Source organism: Bubalus bubalis, chromosome 22 (genome assembly GCF_019923935.1).
Source record: "Bubalus bubalis isolate 160015118507 breed Murrah chromosome 22, NDDB_SH_1, whole genome shotgun sequence".
Taxonomy (NCBI): domain Eukaryota; kingdom Metazoa; phylum Chordata; class Mammalia; order Artiodactyla; family Bovidae; genus Bubalus; species Bubalus bubalis.
The window spans coordinates 48122369-48143727 of NC_059178.1; the positions used below are offsets into that span (position 1 = coordinate 48122369).

General features: G+C 36.8%; 1 protein-coding gene across 4 annotated transcripts in view; it reads left to right on the forward strand.

Moving 5' to 3' along the window:
• Nucleotides 1-21359, forward strand: part of PIK3C3 (phosphatidylinositol 3-kinase catalytic subunit type 3) — a 167027-nt gene that overhangs the window by 122102 nt on the left and 23566 nt on the right. For 3 of the 4 annotated variants that reach the window (XM_006056957.4, XM_044934742.2, XM_044934741.2), the window contains one exon: nucleotides 5845-5919. In XM_006056957.4, the coding sequence (XP_006057019.1) occupies nucleotides 5845-5919 (75 nt within the window). Of the gene's footprint in view, nucleotides 1-5844; nucleotides 5920-20290; nucleotides 20844-21359 lie in introns of those variants that run through there. The other variant, XM_025273515.2, reaches the window with a different exon arrangement.

Here is a 21359-nt window from a genome sequence, read left to right on the forward strand (position 1 = left end):
GAATCACTCTGGCCACTGCCCCCTGGAAATTCTGATGCAATAGGAATGAAGTAGGGCTTAAAAGTTTGCATTTTTAACAAGCCTCTAGATAGTAGTGAAACTGCCAATCTGTGTATTCCATGTTGAATAGTAATGCCTTAGATCAAATATCGGTCCATTTTTCCCTAAAACCATTCAGATAGTAAATATATTTATGCTTTTTAGGCCTGGTGGTCTCTTTTGCAGCCGTTCACCCAGGCCATTGTAGTACTCAAGATACATTGAAATAAATGGGTATGTCTCTGTTCCAATAAGTTTTCTTTATAAAATGTAAAAACGGAGGGAAACCAGTTTGGGCTAGCAAGCTGTATTTCCTCATCCATTATGTAAATGAGCCTCAAGTCTCCCAGTAGCCTACTAACAGTTTCTTTCAGCAGAAGTTAACATGACCTGACTGTAGTGCTTTACACACGTAAAAGTTAATTTCTTCTTTGTAAGAAGCCCAGGTGTAAGCCGGTGTGGTTGGAGTTTGAGCTCTTTAGGAATATTAGGGTCAATCAAGGTCTCCTGGTTAGTTCGCGCTTTAAAAATGCTAACCGTTAAGACTCTGTTTGCCTACATCTCAGTGGACAGGCCTGACTTCAAGTGAGCCTGGGAAATGTCTTTAGTGTAGGCACATTCTTGCCCCAAAAATCTTGGTTTAGTTTTGTTTTAAGGAAGAAATATAGATAGGATATTGTGTTGTTGACAAACCAGTAGTCCTTGTCACACTACAAACTATATTTTGAGAATAACTGATTTGTTTAGTCAACTGTAATTGATTTGTAACTGATTGTTAAAATGCAGCAATGGGCACAGAATTGGAAAAGGTCAGTTTTCATTGCTGTCCCAAAGAAGGGCAATGCCAAAGAATGTTCAAACTACTGCACAGTTGCACTCATTTCACATGCTAGCAAGGTAATACTCAAAATCCTTCAAGCTAGGCTTCAATAGTATGTGAACCAAGAAATACCAGATGTACAAACTGGATTTAGAAAAGACAGAGGAACAAGAGATTAATTTGCCAACAGCCACTGGATCATAGAAAAAGCAAGAGAATTCCAGAAAAACATCTGCTACTTCACTGACTATGCTAAAGCCTTTGACTGTGGATCACAACAAACTGTGGAAAATTCGTGAAGAGATTGGAATACCAGACTACCTTACCTGCCTCCTGACAAATCTGTGTGCAGGTCAAGAAGCACTATTTAGAACCAGACATGGAACAATGGACTAGTTCCAAATTGGGAAAGGAGTACGTCAAGGCTGTATATTGTCAACCTGCTTATTTCATTTATGCAGAGTACATCATGTGAAATGCCAGGCTGGATGAAGCGCAAGCTGGAATTAAGATTGCTGAGAGAAATATTATGCAGATGACACCACCCTTATGGCAGAAAGCGAATTAAAAGGAAGAACTAAGAGCTTGAAGAAAGTGAAAGAGGAAAGTGGAAAAAGCTGGCTTAAAACTCGACATTCGGAAAACTAAGATCATGGCATCCAGTCCCATCATTTCATGGCAGATAGATAGGGAAATGGTAGAAACAGTGACAGACTTTATTTTCTTGGGCTCCAGAATCATTGTGGATGGTGACTACAGCCATGAAATTTAAAAAGATCCTTGTTCTGTGGAAGAAAAGCTGTGACAAACCTAGAGACCATATTATAAAGCAAGAGACATTACTTTGCCAACTAAGGTCCATATAGTCAAAGCTATGATTTTTCCAGTAGTCATGTATGGATATGAGAGTTGGACCATAAAGAAGGCTGAGTGCCATAGAATTGATGCTTTCGAAATGTGCTATTGGAGAAGACTCTTCAGAGTCCCTTGAACTACAAGGAGATCAAACAGTCATTCCTAAAGGAAATCAACCCTGAATATTCGTTGAAAGGACTGATGCTGAAGCTGGAGCTCCAATACTTTGGCCACCTGATGTGAAGTGCTGGCTCATTAGAAAATACCCTGTTGCTGGGAAAGACAGGAGGAGATGGGGATGACAGAAGTTGGATGGCATCACTGACTCAATGGACATGAGTTTGAGCAAACTCTGGGAGATGGTGAAGGACAGGGAAGCCTGGTGTGCTGCAGTACATGGGTTCACAAAGAGTTGAGCATGAGTGAGCAACTGAACAACCAGAAGAAGTGAAAATTATTAGACTAGTAATATGATTACAAGCTTTTGGAATGATAATATCTTTCATTCATTTGGTACATATGAATATTTTTGAAATAGATATACTTTTATATCTAGTATTAGGGTATGGTGAGTTACTTTTAAAAAATATACTTGAAATTAAATATGTTGCTGAGTGTAGCACCCATCAAAGTGGCCACTTTGTACTGTTTGCTGCTACTGCTAAGTCACTTCAGCCGTGTCCGACTCTGTGCGACCCCATAGACAGCAGCCCACCAGGCTCTGCCGTCCCCAGGATTCTTCAGGCAAGAACGCTGGAGTGGGTTGCCATTTCATTCTCCAGTGCATGAAAGTGAAAAGTGAAAGTGAAGTTGCTCAGTCGTGTCTGACTCTTTGTGACCCCATGGACTACAGCCTACCAGACTCCTCCATCTGTGGGATTCTCCAGGCAAGAGTACTGGAGTGGGTTGCCATTGTCTTCTCCTTGTACTGTTTAGGGGGAGTGTAAATTGACATAGCCACTATGGAGAACAGTATGGAGATTCCTAACCTAGGAATAAAGCTACCATATTATCTAGCAATCTCACTACTGGGCATATACCCTGAGAAAACCATAATTGGAAAAGACACCCTGTACCCCAGTGTTTATTGCAGCACTATTTACAATAGCTAGGACATTGAAGCAACCTACATGTCTGTAGACAGATGAATGAATAAAGCAGCTGTGGTACATATATGCAGTAGAATATAACTCAGCCATAAAAAGGAACACATTTGAGTCCATTCTAATGATGTATATGAACCTAGAAACTATTATACAGAGTGAAGTAAATCAGAAAAATATCATATTAATGTATATGTATGGAGTCTAGAAAGATGATACTGATGAACCTATCTGCAGGGCAGCAGTGGAGACACAGACACAGAGAACAGACCTGTGGACCCAGGGGGCAAGGAATGGGTGGGGAGAAGAGAGAGTAGCATAGAAACATACACGTTACTGTAATATGTATACTAGGTAGCCAGTGGGGTTTACTGTATGACTCAGAAGATCGGACAGATGCCATGTGACAATCTAGAGAGGTGGAATGGGGGGAGAGGTGGGAAGGAGGTTCAAGAGGGAGGGGAGATATATATATATATATATATATATATATATATATATATATATACACACACAACTATGGCTGATTCATGTTGATGTATGGCAGAGACCTATACAATATTTTAAAACAATCAATCTCCAATTAAAAATAAATTTTAAAAAATAGCCACTCTGGGAAGGAGGAATTACACAAAGTACAGTGCAAAAGTGGTGTGAGCTATGGAGTCTAACTTAAGTTTAAACTCCAGTCTGGTGACTTGGGACAATCTGGAACCGGAGGTTTTTTCATTCAATGGATATTTATAATACTTAATTTACATCATTAAAAGGGTTAGTCATAATGAATGTAATGTGTCTATTTAAAAGCCTAGCCTTCAATAAATTATAACTTTATAATTAGGTTGGTGCAAAAGTAATTGTGGTTTTACATTGTTAACCTTTGCCATTTGATATTGGAATACATTCTTAAATAAATGTGGTTATTTTATACATCCTTTTAATGTGAATTTCTCACTTCATGTGTTTTTGCTAATGACTTATTGCTTTGGATTTTATATCTATTTTAGACTATAGAAATCATGTTAGACACAAAGCAAATTCAAGCGATTGTTTTATTCAAGTTCAAAATGAGTCATAAAGCAGAGGAAACAGCTCACAACATCAACAATGCATGTGGCTCAGGAATTGCTATCAAATGTACAATGTAGTGGTCATGAAGTTTTGCAAAGGAGATGATCAAAGTTCTGCCTTGAAGATGAGCATAATGGCTGGCCATTGGAAGTTAACAATGACCAATTGAGAGCTCTCATCAAAGCTGATCCTCTTACAGCTACATGAGAAGTTGCCCAGGAACTCAGCGTCAACCATTCTACAGCCATTTGGCATTTGACACAAATTGGAAAGGTGTAAAAGTTCGATAAGTGGGCTGACCACAAACCAAATAAATCATTGTTTGGAAGTGTCATCTTATTCTGCACAACAACAACGAACCATTTCTCAATCGGATTGTGACACGTGCTGAAAAGTGGATTTTAAACAACAGCCAGCAACAACCAGCCCAGTGGTTGGACCGAGAAGTTCCAAAGCACTTTCCAAAGCCAAAGGGTGCACCGAAAAACGATCATGGTCACTCTTTGGTAGTCTGCTGCCCGTCTGATCCACTACAGTTTTCTGAATCCTGGTGAAACCATTACAAAATGCTCAGCAAACTGATGAGATACACCAGAAACTGGAACGCCTGCAACCAGCTTTGGTCAACAGCATGGACCCAGTTCTCATGAAAACGTCTGACCGCACATCTCAGAACCCAACACTTCAAAATTTGAACAAATTGGGCTATGAAGTTTTGCCTCATCCGCCATATTCATCTGACCTTTCTCCAACTGACTACCACTTCTTCAAGCATCTTGACAACTCTTTGCAAGGGAAACGCTTCTGCAATCAGCAGCATGCAGAAAATGCTTTCCAAGAGTTTATCAAATCCCAAAGCACATGTACTCCAGGAATAAACCAACTTAGTTCTCTTTGCTAAAAACATGTTGATTGTAACAGTTCTGTTTTGATAAATAAAGATGTGTTTGAGCCTAGGTATAATGATTTAAAATTAAGGGTCCAAAACTGCTATTACTTTTGTACCAACCTAATAATTGAAGATTGATCTAATGGTAATGTCATTACTTCAGTCATTTTTGGACTTCCAGTATGGCCTTCAGAACATGTATTAAATGAACATTAATAATATTAATTGAATTTAGACAGGATTAATGCCGTTATTAACAAGTGGTCTGATTTTTATTTTCCATAGTGACTGAAATAAATGTATGTTTGTAAATATTGGCATAGTCATATGTGTATTTGCAAATTGTATTTATTGTTAGGTTATTAATGAGAGAAACAGAGCAGAAAAAATTCAGCTTCAAACAGATGTTATTTGCTTAAATTTTTTGAGCATTTTTCAACATGTGCCAGGTTTCCAGATTTTACGAGAAAGAAAAAAATGAGACAATGACTGGTCCTGCTTATGTAATTTTTCTTAATTTAGAGGATTCTGCTATGAACTTTATACATGTTTTTACAACTCAAGTGAATTCATTCATTGTTCTGTCTGCTGGCACTTGAAGATTATTTCTCTAAAATTTGTTTTAATTTTACATTTACTTTTGTCATTGTGTAGATAAGATGGTTGTGGTATGATTGACTTCATTATGTATGTTTCTGCGACCCTTTTTTCACTGTCATTCTTAACATATACCCAGTTTGAAGTGAGAAATGATAGACACGTGTTATAATTAAGGTTTCTACAATCTCACTTAACTTTGGTTAAAATGATTTTTTAACAATTTGACAGAATTTTGCACGATATTTTTTCTGATGCAAATAATAATTTGAGTTTAAAGTGATAACTGCTTCATAGAATCAAAGATTACACATTTTCTTTGAAAATTTAGGTAAGAAATCGAAAAGAGTAGTAATCAGTTTAAAGTTAAATTAGCTCAAACTGCTTTTGTATTCAGTTGTATGTGTAACCTGGTTTGCCTGTGTTTTTCACAGTTCTTTTGCTTTTTTGTTTTTGAACTGTTATTGCAGCTGGATATTGCGTGATTACATATATTCTTGGAGTAGGAGACAGGCACCTGGATAACCTTTTGCTGACAAAAACAGGTAATAATGGCTAGTAGAAGATATACATTTTATATGCCAATGATTTTTGCTGTGGAATCTACTTCGTAATAAAATAAGTTGCCTAAGTGAATATAAACTGTAGTCTTAGAAATCCCTCTATATGGTACTTTTAAGAACATATAAAGGAAATGCCTATACTTTTTAAGAATTGCTATAGTAAAAATCCTGCAGATGATCATATAGCCTTTACTTCTTGAAATGCCTCCTCTAGTAGAAAGCCCTTATTGTCTGCAAGTAGTCCAGTTTATTACTGTACAGCTCTAGTTTTAGAGTGTTTAAATATTCTTTCTCTTATCAAACAACACCAATAAGTCACAGTATCAGTCAACACTGAAATCACATTAACCTCCACCTTTAATTCTTTACCTTTTCCTCTTGGAGGTATTTGGAATAACTGTTCTTACCCTCCTTCTTCCTGTTAACTCCTTGGCCCAATGCTTTAAACACCTTCTCTGTGCAAACAACTTCCAAACTTACTCTATTTCAATCGATCTCACTAGCTATTTACTTGAAATCCTAAATATACAGCTAGTTGTAAAAGTTATTTTCTTCTTCCACTACCTGCCTAATAAACTGTTCCTTGATTGATTTTCCCATCCTAATAAATAGGAACATCATCTACTCAGTTGTTTAAGCCTCAGAGTTGGGAGTTATTTTTAATTCCACTATTGGCTTCCTTTCACATATTGAACATATTATCAGATTGTATCTACTGCTCACTAAAATGGATAATGAAGTTAACCCCCCTCTTCATGTCCACTGCTTCGACCCCATTTGAAACCACCAGTATCTTTTGCCCAGACTGTTTGATTAAAGTATGAACTCTTGAATGTAGACATTGCGGCTTGCCCAGCTGGTTTGAATGTCTGAACATGAAATCACTCCTGTGTTGAGCCAGTGCTCTTGTTTTGTTCTTCCTGGGAAGCTCTTCTGTCAGATCTTTGCGAGACTTTGGTTACTAAGCTTAAGTTTGAATGGCATCTTTTTTAGAATAGCCTTTTCTAACTCTTGAGTCTGAAATAATGTATACCTGCCACCCCACCCCTCTCCATTTCCACTTACTCTGTTTTGTTTTCTTTGCAGCACTTACCACCAGCTTAAGTTATCTTTTTTTCAAATACAATTCAACAAGTATTTATTAAGCACCTACTATATTTTAGGTGTTGTTCTAGGTGCTGGAGATACCAAACAAAAGAGACAGAAATCCTAGCTCTCATGGAGCTTGTTGACTTCTTAACATCATCCATCCTCTCCCATTCAGGATGTAAGTTCCCTGAGAACAAGGACCCAGTCCGTTCACTGTGCCTCCAGAGCCTTGAACAACATTCAGCTAAAATGTTTGATAAATTATTGTTGAATTAATGAATAAGTATTTCTTCTCTTCTATAGAGCTTTTTCTTCCCTATGCCATATGATCCAAGTTTTTTCAGCCCTCCACAGAAAGTAGATTTTAAAGTACCCTTAAAATAGTCTCTCAGGTAATGATATTATCTATTAGTATTTTTCCAAATTTTCATGCCAAGAATTTAACATCCAGTGTATCCTCACTAATTGCTAATATAATAACTGTGTTATTCATGTAATCTGCAATTTCATATATTCAACTTTAAATCTTTAGTGTGAAAAATCATCTGGTAAAATTTGCATGTGGAACTGTGTCTGTATCAAGGCCATACAATCCCTTTAATAATCAAAGCCTGAAAGAATGTAACCAAATTGAATTGGAAGTTGGAGGTTCTTGCCAAATTTATTCATTTAGTAAAATATATTTTTTATAAAATGTTATGCTGTGTTTGGAAAAAATAATAATTTGGAAAATGTTTGCCTGTGTTGTTTTTTAGCTCTCTTTTTCAGTTGAATCTTTTTTTTTTTTTTTTTTTGGTGTTTTTTTTTTTTTTTTTTAATTTTATTTTATTTTTAAACTTTACATAACTGAATCAAACTACAAAAATAATTACATTTGTTTTTATATTGTATTCATTTTATAATCACAGTGGAATTCTTTAATGTATAGAGTAGCAATATATCTGTAATATTTAGGTGTTGTTCTAGGTGCTGATGATTCACAGATCTTACCTGTCTGTTTTAGAAATTGATAAATAAGAGCCCTTTTTCTGTTGGACTTTGAGAACTGTTCTGTCTTGTGTGTGTCTATGTGTATTGATGGGGATACTCTAAGAGTTAAGATTTGGAAAGAAAGGTCTATCTAATATACTTTTTTGGCCCAGGTCATAGATATTTGCAGAGAAGGAAATGGCAACCCACTCTAGTATTCTTGCCTAGAGAATCTGTGGACAGAGGAGCCTGGTGGGCTGCCGTCTATGGGGTCGCAGAGAGTCCGACACGACTGAAGCGACTTACCATGCATGCATGCATTGGAGAAGGCAATGGCAACCCACTCCAGTATTCATGCCTGGAGAATCCCAGGAACAGAGGAGCCTGGTGGGCTACAGTCCATGGGGTCGCACAGTGTCGGACACGACTGAAGAGACTTAGCAGCAGCAGCAACATAGATACTTGTGGAAACTGAATTGTAAAATTTCAGAAACAGATTTTTTTTTTCCTTTTTTTAAAATTTTATTTTATTTTTAAACTTTACAATATTGTATTCTTGTCACCAGTTTTCCACTAGAGGGTGCTCTATTTTTGTTTTTGAAGAATAAAAGCTTACCTTAAAATGTCCTGGGTAGGAAGCATGTCTGTTTCTTTTAAAACAGCATTTCTCCAAGTTATTTCTAATTAATCTCTCTAATTATTTCATCCATTTATATTATACAACAGCATTTTAAATCTTCCTCACTGGGATAAATATTTTCAGTTCTGGGGTTTAGATTGAATGAAATTGGATTATGTAAGGAAAAACAAGTTACATCAAGACAAATGGAAGTACAATACATTCCTCAATTTCCTGAAGTTCATAATGATTTATTTTAAAATGTTTGTGTCTTTAGTTGTTTTTTACTAACAGTCCATATTTCAGAGTAGTTTCAAGTTATGGTAATTACGTATGTTATAATTTGACTAGAGCTTCCCTGGTGGCTCAAACAGTAAAGAGTCTGCCTGAAATGCAGGAGACCTGGATTCGATCCCTGGGTCGGGAAGATCCCCTGGAGAAGGAAATGACAACCCACTCCAGTATTCTTGCCTGGAGAATCCCATGGACCAGAGAAGCCTGGTGGGCTACAGTCCATGGGGTCACAAAGAGTTGGACATGACTGAGTGGCTAACACACACACACACACACACAAAATTTAAGCTATGTCATATATATAATGAAAGTTTCTCTGTCATGTTTGACTTATTATGTGTGACTCCATGGACTGTAGGGGTTAATATGTCATTATAGGAGTTAATATGTCACGTTCTGAAGTCAAATTCTTTGAATTTAAATGGTCCCTCCACCATTGAATGACTGAGCATGTTATCTATCTGTGTCTCAGTCTCTTCTTCTCAATGTATAATAATAGAATCTCCTGGTGTGAGAGTTGAACGAATCAATATGGTAGAATTTTGTATGATACCGAGTACCTAGTAAACATTCCTTTTGGGCTATTATGGTTTTGTTTATTTCACCACCAGAAAATAAGAATGCCTTCCTTTTTTGACTTATATAGCTGTTATCATAATTGATAACAGCTGGAATCATAATTTTAGAGAGAGCAAGCAATGTATTTCTAATTTTTTTTTTCTACTCCAGAATCCAAACACCTTCAAGTTAATGCTCTGAATTCTCTTTTGAGAGGCTCATTATTTTAATAATATAGGAAGCTTTTTACAGGAAAAAGTTTGATTAATGATTTAATGCTATCCTTTCAGTGTTTTAAGGTGAAAATGAATATGAAAGTCACTCAGTCATGTCCAACTCTTTGTGACCCCAATTTTACAGCTGAGCATACTGGAGTGGGTAGCCTTTCCCTTCTCCAGGGGATCTTCCCAACCCAGGGGAAGATTTATTTTATTTTAAAAATAAATATGATTATTTGTTTTTTTTTTCAGGACATATTTTCAGGATATCATGAATTCGTGATATTCAAAATCTTCTTAAGTAGAATGAACTTAGTTACTATTCAAATGGTAGTGCTTTCTCAGCTGTTTGCACTTGTTATTTAGTTTGGAGGATTAAGCATACTGTAAAATCTAAAACTACAGACTTATTTTCTTAATGTGCTTGTTTATTCTCTGGAACATGAGAGAAGGGAGTATAAATAAAGTTTTGTGCATAGTAGGCACCCAGTAAATGCTTTGGAAAGAAATAAATGAACTAGGTTTTTTCATATCATTTTTTATCTTTCTGCAGATTACAGAAAAATCTATATCCTGTCAAAACATTTTTACTATAGACTGTGGACATACTATTATTTATCAATTTGATTTGTATTTCTCAGTTGATATATACAGAAGAGAGCCAAGCACATAAGACCTTCCCTTTTTATCCATAAATACTTTTTTAGTCTTTATTGATCATTACTTTAGATGTTTAAATAGTGAGAACTTGTCCTCATGAGAATAGTTTTCTTTTTAATATTATTTAAAATCTGCTCTTTTGAAAGTTTCTTAAATATTCAGTGTCAGGAAGTAAGTCTTTTTGTTTACTGAAACCTGTCATAAGGAAAATGTTAATGGTTTCCTTATAGCTGCCTTTAAAAAAAAAAAAAAGGTTCTTTGAGAAGAGCATTGTTTCTTCTCACAGAGGTAATAAAAAGTAATAGAGGCCTATACTCATTGTGCCTAAGGAGACAGAGATTACTTCATGGAAAGAGTAGTTTAGATGGGGTCGTTAAGAATGTGTTGGATTTGTATGGGATGCAAATGGAGAAAAATATGCAGTCCAATAAAATACCCCGAAGCTGAAATAAGCCAGTCCTTTTCAGGTAATATATAGTCTGGTTGGAGAAATTTGAAGTCAGATTGTGGAGGAAAGTCAGTCTGCTTCCTTTTGGATCACCTATTATATGACAAAGCTTAATTCATGTCACTGAAACTGAAGTAAAACTACAGATTAGGGTAGTAAATATTTTAATATAAGTTTTACCAGATTATATATTCCTTAATGCTGCATAGACACTATTTTGCTTCAAAATGAATAACTTGAGGAGAGATTACATTTTGGTGTATTTTAAAGAATTTGAAGTTTCATAAATGAAAATATTAAAAAATTATTTTCATAGTAACCCCTATAACCAAAAAAATGTGTCAATTTTTAAGCTAGTGAAGTTGCACAACACAAGGAAACTATAACCATTGGTCTGAATCATCATTTAGATGATTCATCTTGCCACTGTCCCCTCCACAATGACCTAACTGAAGCCGAGAGTTGTACTCCTCGGCATAAAGTAGATCAGAAATCCTCAAGCTTCTGAGTGTATCAGAATCATCAGGAGAGCCAGTTAAAATACACACTGCTGGTCCCCAGGCTTAGGTATGATAGGGCCTGAGAATTTGTTTTAGTAGCAAAGAATTACATATGATAGGGCCTGAGAATTTGTCTTAGTAGCAAAGAAAACTAAGTAATTATCTGAAATGATTATTAAGATTCTTCTTCCTTTTTAAAATCCTTTTTTATCAAGTTTTTAAAACTTTTTATTGTATATTGGAGTATAGCCAATTCACACTGTTGTGATAGTTTCAGGTGGACAGCAAAGGGACTCAGCCATATACATACATACATATATATATATATATATATATATATATATATGTATCCATTCTCCCCCAATCTCCCCTCTCATCCAGGCTGCCACATAACATTGAGCACAGTCCCTTGTGCTGTACAGTTAAGTTCTTGTTGGTTACCCATTTTAAATACAGGAGTTTGTTCCTGCCCATCCCAAATTCCCCAACTATCCCTTCCCCCAGTTTTCCCCCCATAACCATAAGTTCATTCTCTTAAGTCTGTGAGTCTGTTTCTATAAAGGGTATCATACGATATTTCTCTTTCTCTGTCTGACCTACTTCACTCAGCATGATAATCTCTAGGTCCATCCATGATGCTGCAAATAGCATTATTTCATTTTTAATGGCTGAGTATTATTCTTTTATATATCTGTATGTCTTCTTTATCCATTCCTCTGTTGATAAACATTTAGGTTGCTTCCTTGTCTTGGCTATTGTAAACAGTCCTGCAGTGAGCATCGGGGTGCATGTGTCCTTTCAGATCATGTTTTTCTCCAGATATATGTGCAGGAATGGGATTTCTGGGTCACATGTAGCTCTATTTTTTTTTTTTTTTAAGAAAACTTCACATTGTTCTCTATAGTGGCTGTACCAATTTACATTCCTACCAACAGTGTAGAGGGGTTCCCTTCTCTCTACAGCCTCTCCAGCATTTATTGTCTGGATTTTGATGATGGCCCTTTTGACTGGTGTGAGGCAATATCTCATTATAGTTTTTATTTTTATTTCTCTATTAAACAGCAGTGTTGAATAAATTTTCATATGCCTCTTGGCATCTATATGTCTTCTTTGGAGAAATGTCTATTTAGGTCTTTGGCCCATTTTTTGATTGGGTTGTTTTTAAGATGTTAAAGCCTCATGAGCTGTTTGTAAATTTTGGAGACTAATCAATTGTTGATACCATTATTTGCAACGGTTTTCTCCCATTCTGTGGGTTATCTTTTTGTCTTCTCTGATTTCTTTTGCTGTACAAAAGCTTTTCAGCTTAATTAGATTTCTATTACTGTGATTTACGTCAAAGAGTGTTTTGCCTATGTTTTCTTCTATGAGCTTTATACTGTCTGGTCTTCAATTTAGGTTTTTAATCCATTTTGAGTTCATTTTGTGTATGTTGTTAAAGAATGTTCTAATTTCATTTTTTTTTTTTTTTTTTTTACACATAGCTGTCCAGTTTTTCCAATTTATTGAAGAGACTGTCTTTTCTCCATTGTATATTCTTCCTCCTTTGTCAAAGATAAGTTGCCTACAGATGTGTGGGTTTATTTCTGGGCTTTCTATCCTGTTCATTGATCTACATTTCTGTTTTTGTTCCAGATTCATACTATTTTGATGACTGTAGCTTTGCAGTATAGTCTGAAACCAGGAAGCCTGATTCCTCCAACTTCATTTTTCTTTCTTAAAGTTGCTTTGGCTCTTCAGGGTCTTTTGTGTCTCCATACAAATTTAAATTTTTTTTCTAGTTTTATGAAAAATGCCACTGTAGATTGCCTTGTGTAATATAGTCATTTTGACAATATTGATTCTTCTATCCAAGAACATGCTATACCTTTCCATCTGTTTGTGTTATCTTCAGTTTCTTTCATCATTATCTTACAGTTTTCAGAGTACAGGTGTTTTGTCTCATTGGGTAGGGTTATTCCTAGGTATTTTTTACTTTTTGAGGCAATACTAAATGTGGTTGTTTCTTTCTTTCTAATCTTTTGTTGTTAGTATACAGAAATGCAGCATATTTCTGTGCTCTAATTTTGATCCTGCAACTTCACCAAATTCATCGGTGAGGTCTAGTAGCTTTTGGTAGCATCTTTCGGATTTTCTGTGTATAATATCACGTCATCTGCAAACAGTGACTGTTTTTCTTTTCCAATTTGGATTCCTTTTATTTCTGGTTCTTCTCTGATTGCTGTGGCTAGGATATCCAAAATTATGTTGAATAAAAGTGGTGGAATAGATATCCTTGTCTTGGTCCTGATCTTAGAGGAAATGTTTTTAGCTTTTCGCTGTTGAGTATGATGTTAGCTGTAGATTTGTTTTATATGGCCTTTATTATGTTGAGGTATGTACACTCCATGCTCAGTTTCTGGAGAACTTTTATCATAAATAGTTGCTGAGTTTTGTCAAAACCTTTTCATGCATCTTTTGAAATGATCATGTGTTTTTTTTCCTTCAATTTTTTGATGTGGTTTATCGCACTGATTTAAGGATAGTGAAAAATCCTTGATTCCTTGGGTTAAATCCCACTGTTCATGGTGTATGATTCTTTTAATGTATTGTTGGATTCAGATTCCTAGTAGTTTGTTGAGGATTTATGCACCTGTGTTCATCAGTGATTTTGCCCTGTGATTTTCCTTTTTTTGTGATATCTTTGGTTTTTGTGTCAAGGTGATGATGGACTCACAGAATGAGTTTGATAGTTTTCTTTCCTCTGCAATTTTTTGGAACAGTTTCAGGAGGATTATTGTTAGCTCTTCTTGGAATTTGCCTGTGAAGTCATCAGGTCCTGGACTTTTGTTTGTTGGGAGTTTTTAAATCACAGTTTCAATTTCAGTGCAGTGATTGGTCTCTTCATATTTTCTGTTTCTTCCTGGTTCAGTCTTGGGAGAATGTACCTTTCTAAAAATGTGTCCATTTTTCCCAGGTTGTCCACTTGGCATACATGTTGTTGCATACTTGTTGCTCTTACAGTTTCTTCTAAGAGTCTCTTATGATCCTTTGGCTAAAGGTTTATCAATTTTGTTTATCTTTTCAAAGAACCAGATTTTAGTTTCATTGATCTTTGAATTTTTTTATTTTTGGTCTCTGTTTCATTTACTTCTACTCTGATCTTTATGATTTCTTTCCTTCTGCTAACTTTGATTATGTTTATTATTCTTTCTCTGGTTGCTTTAGGTGTAAGGTTAGGTTATTTATTTGAGATATTTCCTGTTTCCTGAGGGATGATTGTATCATTGTAAACATCCCCCTTAGAATTGCTTTTGTTGTATTCTATAGGTTTTGAATTGATGTGCTTTTCATTTTCATTTGTCTCTAGGTATTTGCTTTCCTCTTTGATTTCTTCACTATTTTTCTTATAGTTTATTTCTAATCTCATAGCATTGTGATTGGAAAAGTTGTTAAGATTTCAGTTTTCTTAATTTTACCAAGGCTCACCTTGTTGCCCAGACCGTGGTCAATCCTGGACAATGTTCCATGTGCACTTGAAAAGAATGTATATTATGCTGTTGGATGGAATGCTCTTTAAATATCAATTAAATAGGTCTGGTCTAGTGTTTCATTTAAGGCTCTAAACTTACTGATTTTCTGTTTGGATGATCTGTCCATTGATGAAGTGGGGTGTTACAAAGAACATAAGAGATTCAAGTAGAAAGAATAAGTAGAGGTATAAAAAAACAATAAGTACAGTTTTGAGATTGGTTCCAGTTAATTATTAAATATTCAAAAGGAAAATTAAGAATAACTCTACTCTGTATACTATTAATTTCAGCAGTATATATTCTCTTTAATCCAAAAAATTGTCTTCACCTACAATTTTAAAAATACTTCCATGGCACTAATGCAAATAGACTTCCCTGGTGGCTCACATGGTAAAGAATCTGCCTGCAGTGCAGTAGACCCAGGTTTGATCCCTATGTCAGGAAGATCCCCTGGAGAAGGAAATGGCAATCTACTCCAGCATTCTTGCCTGGAGATTTCCATGGACAGAGAAGCCTGGTGGGCCTCAATCCATGTGGTCACAAAGAATTAGAAATGCAAATAACAGGAAAATTTAATTAACACCTCTTATTAGCAAGAAGAGATAAGAAAGCCTTCTTCAGCGATCAATGCAAAGAAATAGAGGAAAACAACAGAATGGGAAAGACTAGGGATCTCTTCAAGAAAATCAGAGATACCAAAGGAACATTTCATGCAAAGATGGGCTCGATAAAGGACAGAAATGGTATGGACCTAACAGAAGCAGAAGATATTAAGAAGAGATGGCAAGAATACGCAGAAGAACTGTACAAAAAAGATCTTCACGACCCAGATAATCACGATGGTGTGATCACTGACCTAGAGCCAGACATCCTGGAATGTGAAGTCAAGTGGGCCTTAGAAAGCATCACTACGAACAAAGCTAGTGGAGGTGATGAAATTCCAGTTGAGCTATTCCAAATCCTGAAAGATGATGCTCTGAAAGTTCTGCACTCAATATGCCAGCAAATATGGAAAACTCAGCAGTGGCCACAGGACTGGAAAAGGTCAGTTTTCATTCCAATCCCAAAGAAAGGCAATGCCAAAGAATGCTCAAATTACCGCACAATTGCACTCATCTCACACACTAGTAAAGTAATGCTCAAAATTCTCCAAGCCAGGCTTCAGCAATACGTGAACCGTGAACTTGCTGATGTTCAAGCTGGTGTTAGAAAAGGCAGAGGAACCAGAGATCAAATTGCTGACATCCGCTAGATCATGGAAGAAGCAAGAGAGTTCCAGAAAAGCATCTATTTCTGCTTTATTGACTATGCCAAAGCCTTTGACTGTGTGGATCACAATAAACTGTGGAAAATTCTGAAAAGATGGGAATACCAGACCACCTGATCTGCCTCTTGAGAAATTTGTATGCAGGTCAGGAAGCAACAGTTAGAACTGGACATGGAACAACAGACTGGTTCCAAATAGAAAAAGGAATCTGTCAAGGCTGTATATTGTCACCCTGCTTATTTAATTTATATGCAGAGTATGTCATGAGAAAAGCTGGACTGGAAGAAGCACAAGCTGGAATCAAGATTGCCGGGAGAAATATCAATAACCTCAGATATGCAGATGACACCACCCTTATGGCAGAAAGTGAAGAGGAACTAAAAAGCCTCTTGATGAAAGTGAAAGTGGAGAGTGAAAAAGTTGGCTTAAAGCTCAACATTCAGAAAACTAAGATCATGGCATCCGGTCCCATCACTTCATGGGAAATAGATGGGGAAACAGTGGAAACAGTGTCAGACTTTATTTTTTTGGGCTCCAAAATCACTGCAGGTGGTGACTGCAGCCATGAAATTAAAAGACGCTTACTCCTTGGAAGGAAAGTTATGACCAACCTAGATAGTATATTCAAAAGCAGAGACATTACTTTGCCAACAAAGGTCCGTCTAGTCAAGGCTATGGTTTTTCCTGTGGTCATATATGGGTGTGAGAGTTGGACTGTGAAGAAGGCTGAGCACCAAAGAATTGATGCTTTTGAACTGTGGTGTTGGAGAAGACTCTTGAGAGTCCCTTGGACTGCAAGGAGATCCAACCGGTCCATTCTGAAGGAGATCAGCCCTGGGATTTCTTTGGAAGGAATGATGCTAAAGCTGAAACTCCAGTACTTTGGCCACCTCATGTGAAGAGTTGACTCATTGGAAAAGACTCTGATGCTGGGAGGGATTGGGGGCAGGAGGAGAAGGGGATGACAGAGGATGAGATAGCTGGATGGTATCACTGACTCGATGGATGTAAGTCTCAATGAACTCCAGGAGTTGGTGCTGGACAGGGAGGCCTGGCATGTTGCGATTCATGGGGTCACAAAGAGTCGGACACGACTGAGCAACTGATCTGATCTGTTTCTCTTTATACTTCCAGTCAGGGACAAAATAAGGTAGTTACAGTGAACATTAAGTTTGTTTTATATATACTTGTCCCTTGACTCTTTAACATCATAGATTTGAATAAGACACACTCCCTGAATTTTTTAAATATTTTCTTAAATATCATGAAGTACATTTTAAAATCTCCTGAAATTTTAATTTACAGATATTAACTTTAAGAAGCCATTCTTTTTTGTATGAAGATGAATTTTCTTAAAACATTGATAGCCTCTTTTCAAAATACATTCCTCTTTGAACTTGCAATGTATAGTAATAGCTTCATCGTTAGATATTGAATCTTTTATGCCTTATCATTATTAATCTTCTTTGAGAATTTTCTTACAAGAAGGATAGAAATATACCCTTCATTTGCAGGCAGTGATGCAAGCTGACATTGGAATTCCAGTAACCCCTGTTATGAAATGAAGAAAAGTGGGACTAAGTTTCCTATTAAAAGCATTGAGCCCATTAAATAAACTCCATGTGATGGTTGATACCATTCGATACATGATTTATTAAGGGAAGCAGTTTTGAATCAGAGGTTCTTAAGATAGACTCTCTACTCAAGTGGTGGGTTTCAGTCAGAATTATATCGATAACAAGACATTATTTAAATGATTAAATAAAACTAAGAAAGGATTATCTGTACCTATGATATTATAAGCTTCTCAATTCTTTACCTTGTGAAGGGTAGAATGGGATTTGTCTAACAAACTATATAATAAATGGTAATTCCAGGATAAGAGTAAAGCAGAAAATGAAGATCTTAGCTTAGTTGAACAGAGGATACATGTTTAGTTGAAAGCAGTGAAACCTTTAACAGAAATTTTGATCATAAACTTTTCACCAAATCATTGGAAAACCAATGATACTGTACTCCCTTGAACATTAAGAGATTAGGAGATGTTATATTCCCAGTGAGTATCAACTTTTCAAATTATTTATTTCCAAACCAATTTCTCATCTTTTTGGAATCATGGACTTCCCTTGGGAAATTGTTGGTCTATGAACTTCTGAAAGTATTAAGTTCATTGTGTTTAGAAACCCCCTGAAGCCCATTTTGAAATTCTGAAAAGGTGTTTTTCAATCATAAGTAATACATAAAACTATTTTTAAAAAATGAAACCCCCTGTGTTGACATGTTACAGTTTATAATCTTAAATATGTACAACATAAAGTCTGATATTAACTTATTATGCATCTACTCATATTAATACATAACTATAAAATAAAAACAGATTTATAGGTTAAATAATGTTACAAACTGTTGCTGCTGCTGCTGCTGCTGCTAAGTCAATTCAGTCGTGTCCGACTCTGTGCGACCCCATAGATGGCAGCCCACCAGGCTCCCCCGTCCCTGGGATTCTCCAGGCAAGAACACTGGAGTGGGTTGCCATTTCCTTCTCCAATGCATGAAAGTGAAAAGTGAAAGTGAAGTGGCTCAGTCGTGTCCGATTCTTAGCGACCCCATGGACTACAGGCTACCAGGCTCCTCCATCCATGGGATTTTCCAGGCAACAGTACTGGAGTGGGGTGCCATTGCCTTCTCCGAATGTTACAAACTAGCAAAATGTAATCCAGCAGTATTAATGTGACAGACAGGAATATTGAAACTAAATTATCACTTGCTAGTGTGAAGATACCGATAATATAGTGTGAGTTCCAGTTTAGAATGCTGTTAATGTCCTATCCCATGCACGTATTCTTATAGTACTTTACTTGAACTACTTCATGTTGTTGTTGTTCAGTCGCCCAGTCATGTCTAGCTCTTTGCAACCCCATGGACTGCAGCATGCCAGGCCTCCCTGTCCCTCATCGTCTCCTGGAGTTTGCCCAAGTTCATGTTCAAATTGCATTGGTGATGCCACCCAGCCATCTCATCCTCTGATGCCCTCTTCTTCTTCTGCCCACAGTCTTTCCCAGTGTCAGGGACTTTTCCAGTGAGTAATCATTCTCATCGGATGGCCAAAATACTGGGGCTTCAGCATCAGTCTTTCTAGTAAATATTCAGGGTTGATATCCCTTAAGATTGACTAGTTTGATCTTCTTGCTGTTCAAGGGACTTTCAGGAGTCTTCTCCAACACCACAGAATGAACGCATCAATTGTTTGGCGTTCTGCCTTGTTTATGGTCCAGCTCTTACAACTGTACATGACCAGTGGCAAGACTGTAGCCTTGAGTATATGGACCTTTGTCAGCAGAGTAATCTCTTTGCTTTTCAACATATGTCTAGATTTGTCATCGCTTTCCTGCCAAGAAGCAATCGTCTTCTAATTTCATGGCTGCAGTCACCATCTGCAGTGATTTTGGAGCCCAAGAAAAGGAAATCTGTCACTACTTCCACCTTTTTCCCTTCTATTTGCTATGAAGTTACAGGACTGGATGCCATGATCTTAGTTTTTTTAATATTTAATCTTAAGAGGCTGTTTTGCTCTGCTTCTCACCCTCATCAAGAGACTCTTTAGTTCTTTGCTTTCTGCCATTAGAGTGATATCATCTGCGTATCTGAGTATCTGAGGTTGTTGATGTTTCTCCCGACTGTCTTGATCCCAGCTTGTAACTCATCCAGCCCAGCATTTCTCATGATGTGCTCAGCATATAGTTTAAACAAACAGAGTGACAGCAGACAGCCCTGTCCTACTCCTTTCTTGATCTTGAAACAATCAGGTGTTCGATACAGGGTTCTAACTGTTCCTTCTTGACCCGCGTACAGGTTTCTCAGGAGACAGGTAGGATGGTCTGGTATTCCCATCTCTCTTAGAGCTTCCCACAGTTTGTCATGATCCACACAGTAAAAGGCTTTAGCTTAGTCAATGAAACAGAGATGGATGTTTTTCTGAAATTCCCTTGCCTTCTCTATAATCCAGCAAATGTTGGCAATTTGATCTCTAGTTCCTCTTCCTTTTCCAAACCTAGCTTGGACATCTGGAAGTTCTTGGTTTGCCTAATGCTAAAGCCTAGCATGCAAGATTTTAAGCATGACCTTACTAGCATGGGAGATGAGTGCAGTTGTCCCATGGCAAGCACATTCTTCTTGGGAACTGGGATGAGAATTGACCTTTTCCTGTTGTCTTTTCCAGATTTGCTGACATAATGAATGCAGAACCTTGATGGCATCATCCTTTAAGGATTTAGATAGCTCTGCTGGAATTTCATCACATTCACTAGCTTTATAAACAGCAGTACTTCTTAAGGCCCACTTAACTTCACATTCCAGAATGTCTGGCTCTGGGTGACTAACCACACCATTGTAGTAATCCAGTTCTTTAAGATATTTTTTATACAGTTCTTTTGTGTATTCTTTCCATCTCTTGATCTCTTCAGCCTCTGTTAGGTCTCTGCCATTTTTATCATTTATTGTTCCCATCTTTGGGTGGAATGCTCCTTTGATGTTCCCAGTTTTCCTGAAGAGATCTCTAGTCTTTCACCTTTCAGTTTTTTTCTTCTGTTATTAAGCACTGTTCATTAAAGAAGGCCTTCTTGTCTCTGAATAGCTAGATTGAAATAGCTGTATTTGACTGGATATACCTTTCCCTCTCTCCCTTGCTTTTCCCTTCTCTTCATTCTTCTGCTGTTTGTAAAGCCTCCTCAGATAACGACTGTACCTTCTTGCTTTTCTTTTTCTTTGGAATGGTTTTGTTTGCCACCTCCTGTACAGTATTACAGACCTCTGTCCATAGTTTTTCAGGCACACTATTAACTAGATCTAGTCCCTTGAATCTATCTGTTACCTCTACTGCAAATTCATATGGGATTTGATTTGAGTCATACCTGGCTAGCCCAGTGTTTTTCCCAGTTTTCTTTAGCTTGAGCCTGATTTTGCTATGAGAAGCTGATGATCTGAGCCACAGTCATCTCCAGGTCTTGTTTTTGCTGACTGTATACAGCTTCATCATTTTCAGCTACAAAGAACGTAATCAATTTGATTTCAGTATTGACCATGTGGTGATGTTCATGTGTAAAGTCATCTCTTGTGTTGTTGAAAAGGGTATTTGCTATGACTAGTGCATTGTCTTGCCAGAATTCAGTTATCCTTTGCTCTGCTTCATTTTGTGTTCCAAGGCCAAACTTGCCTGTTACTCCAGGTATCTCTTGACTTCCTGCGTTTGCATTCAAATCCTCAATGATGAATAGAACATCTTTTTTAGG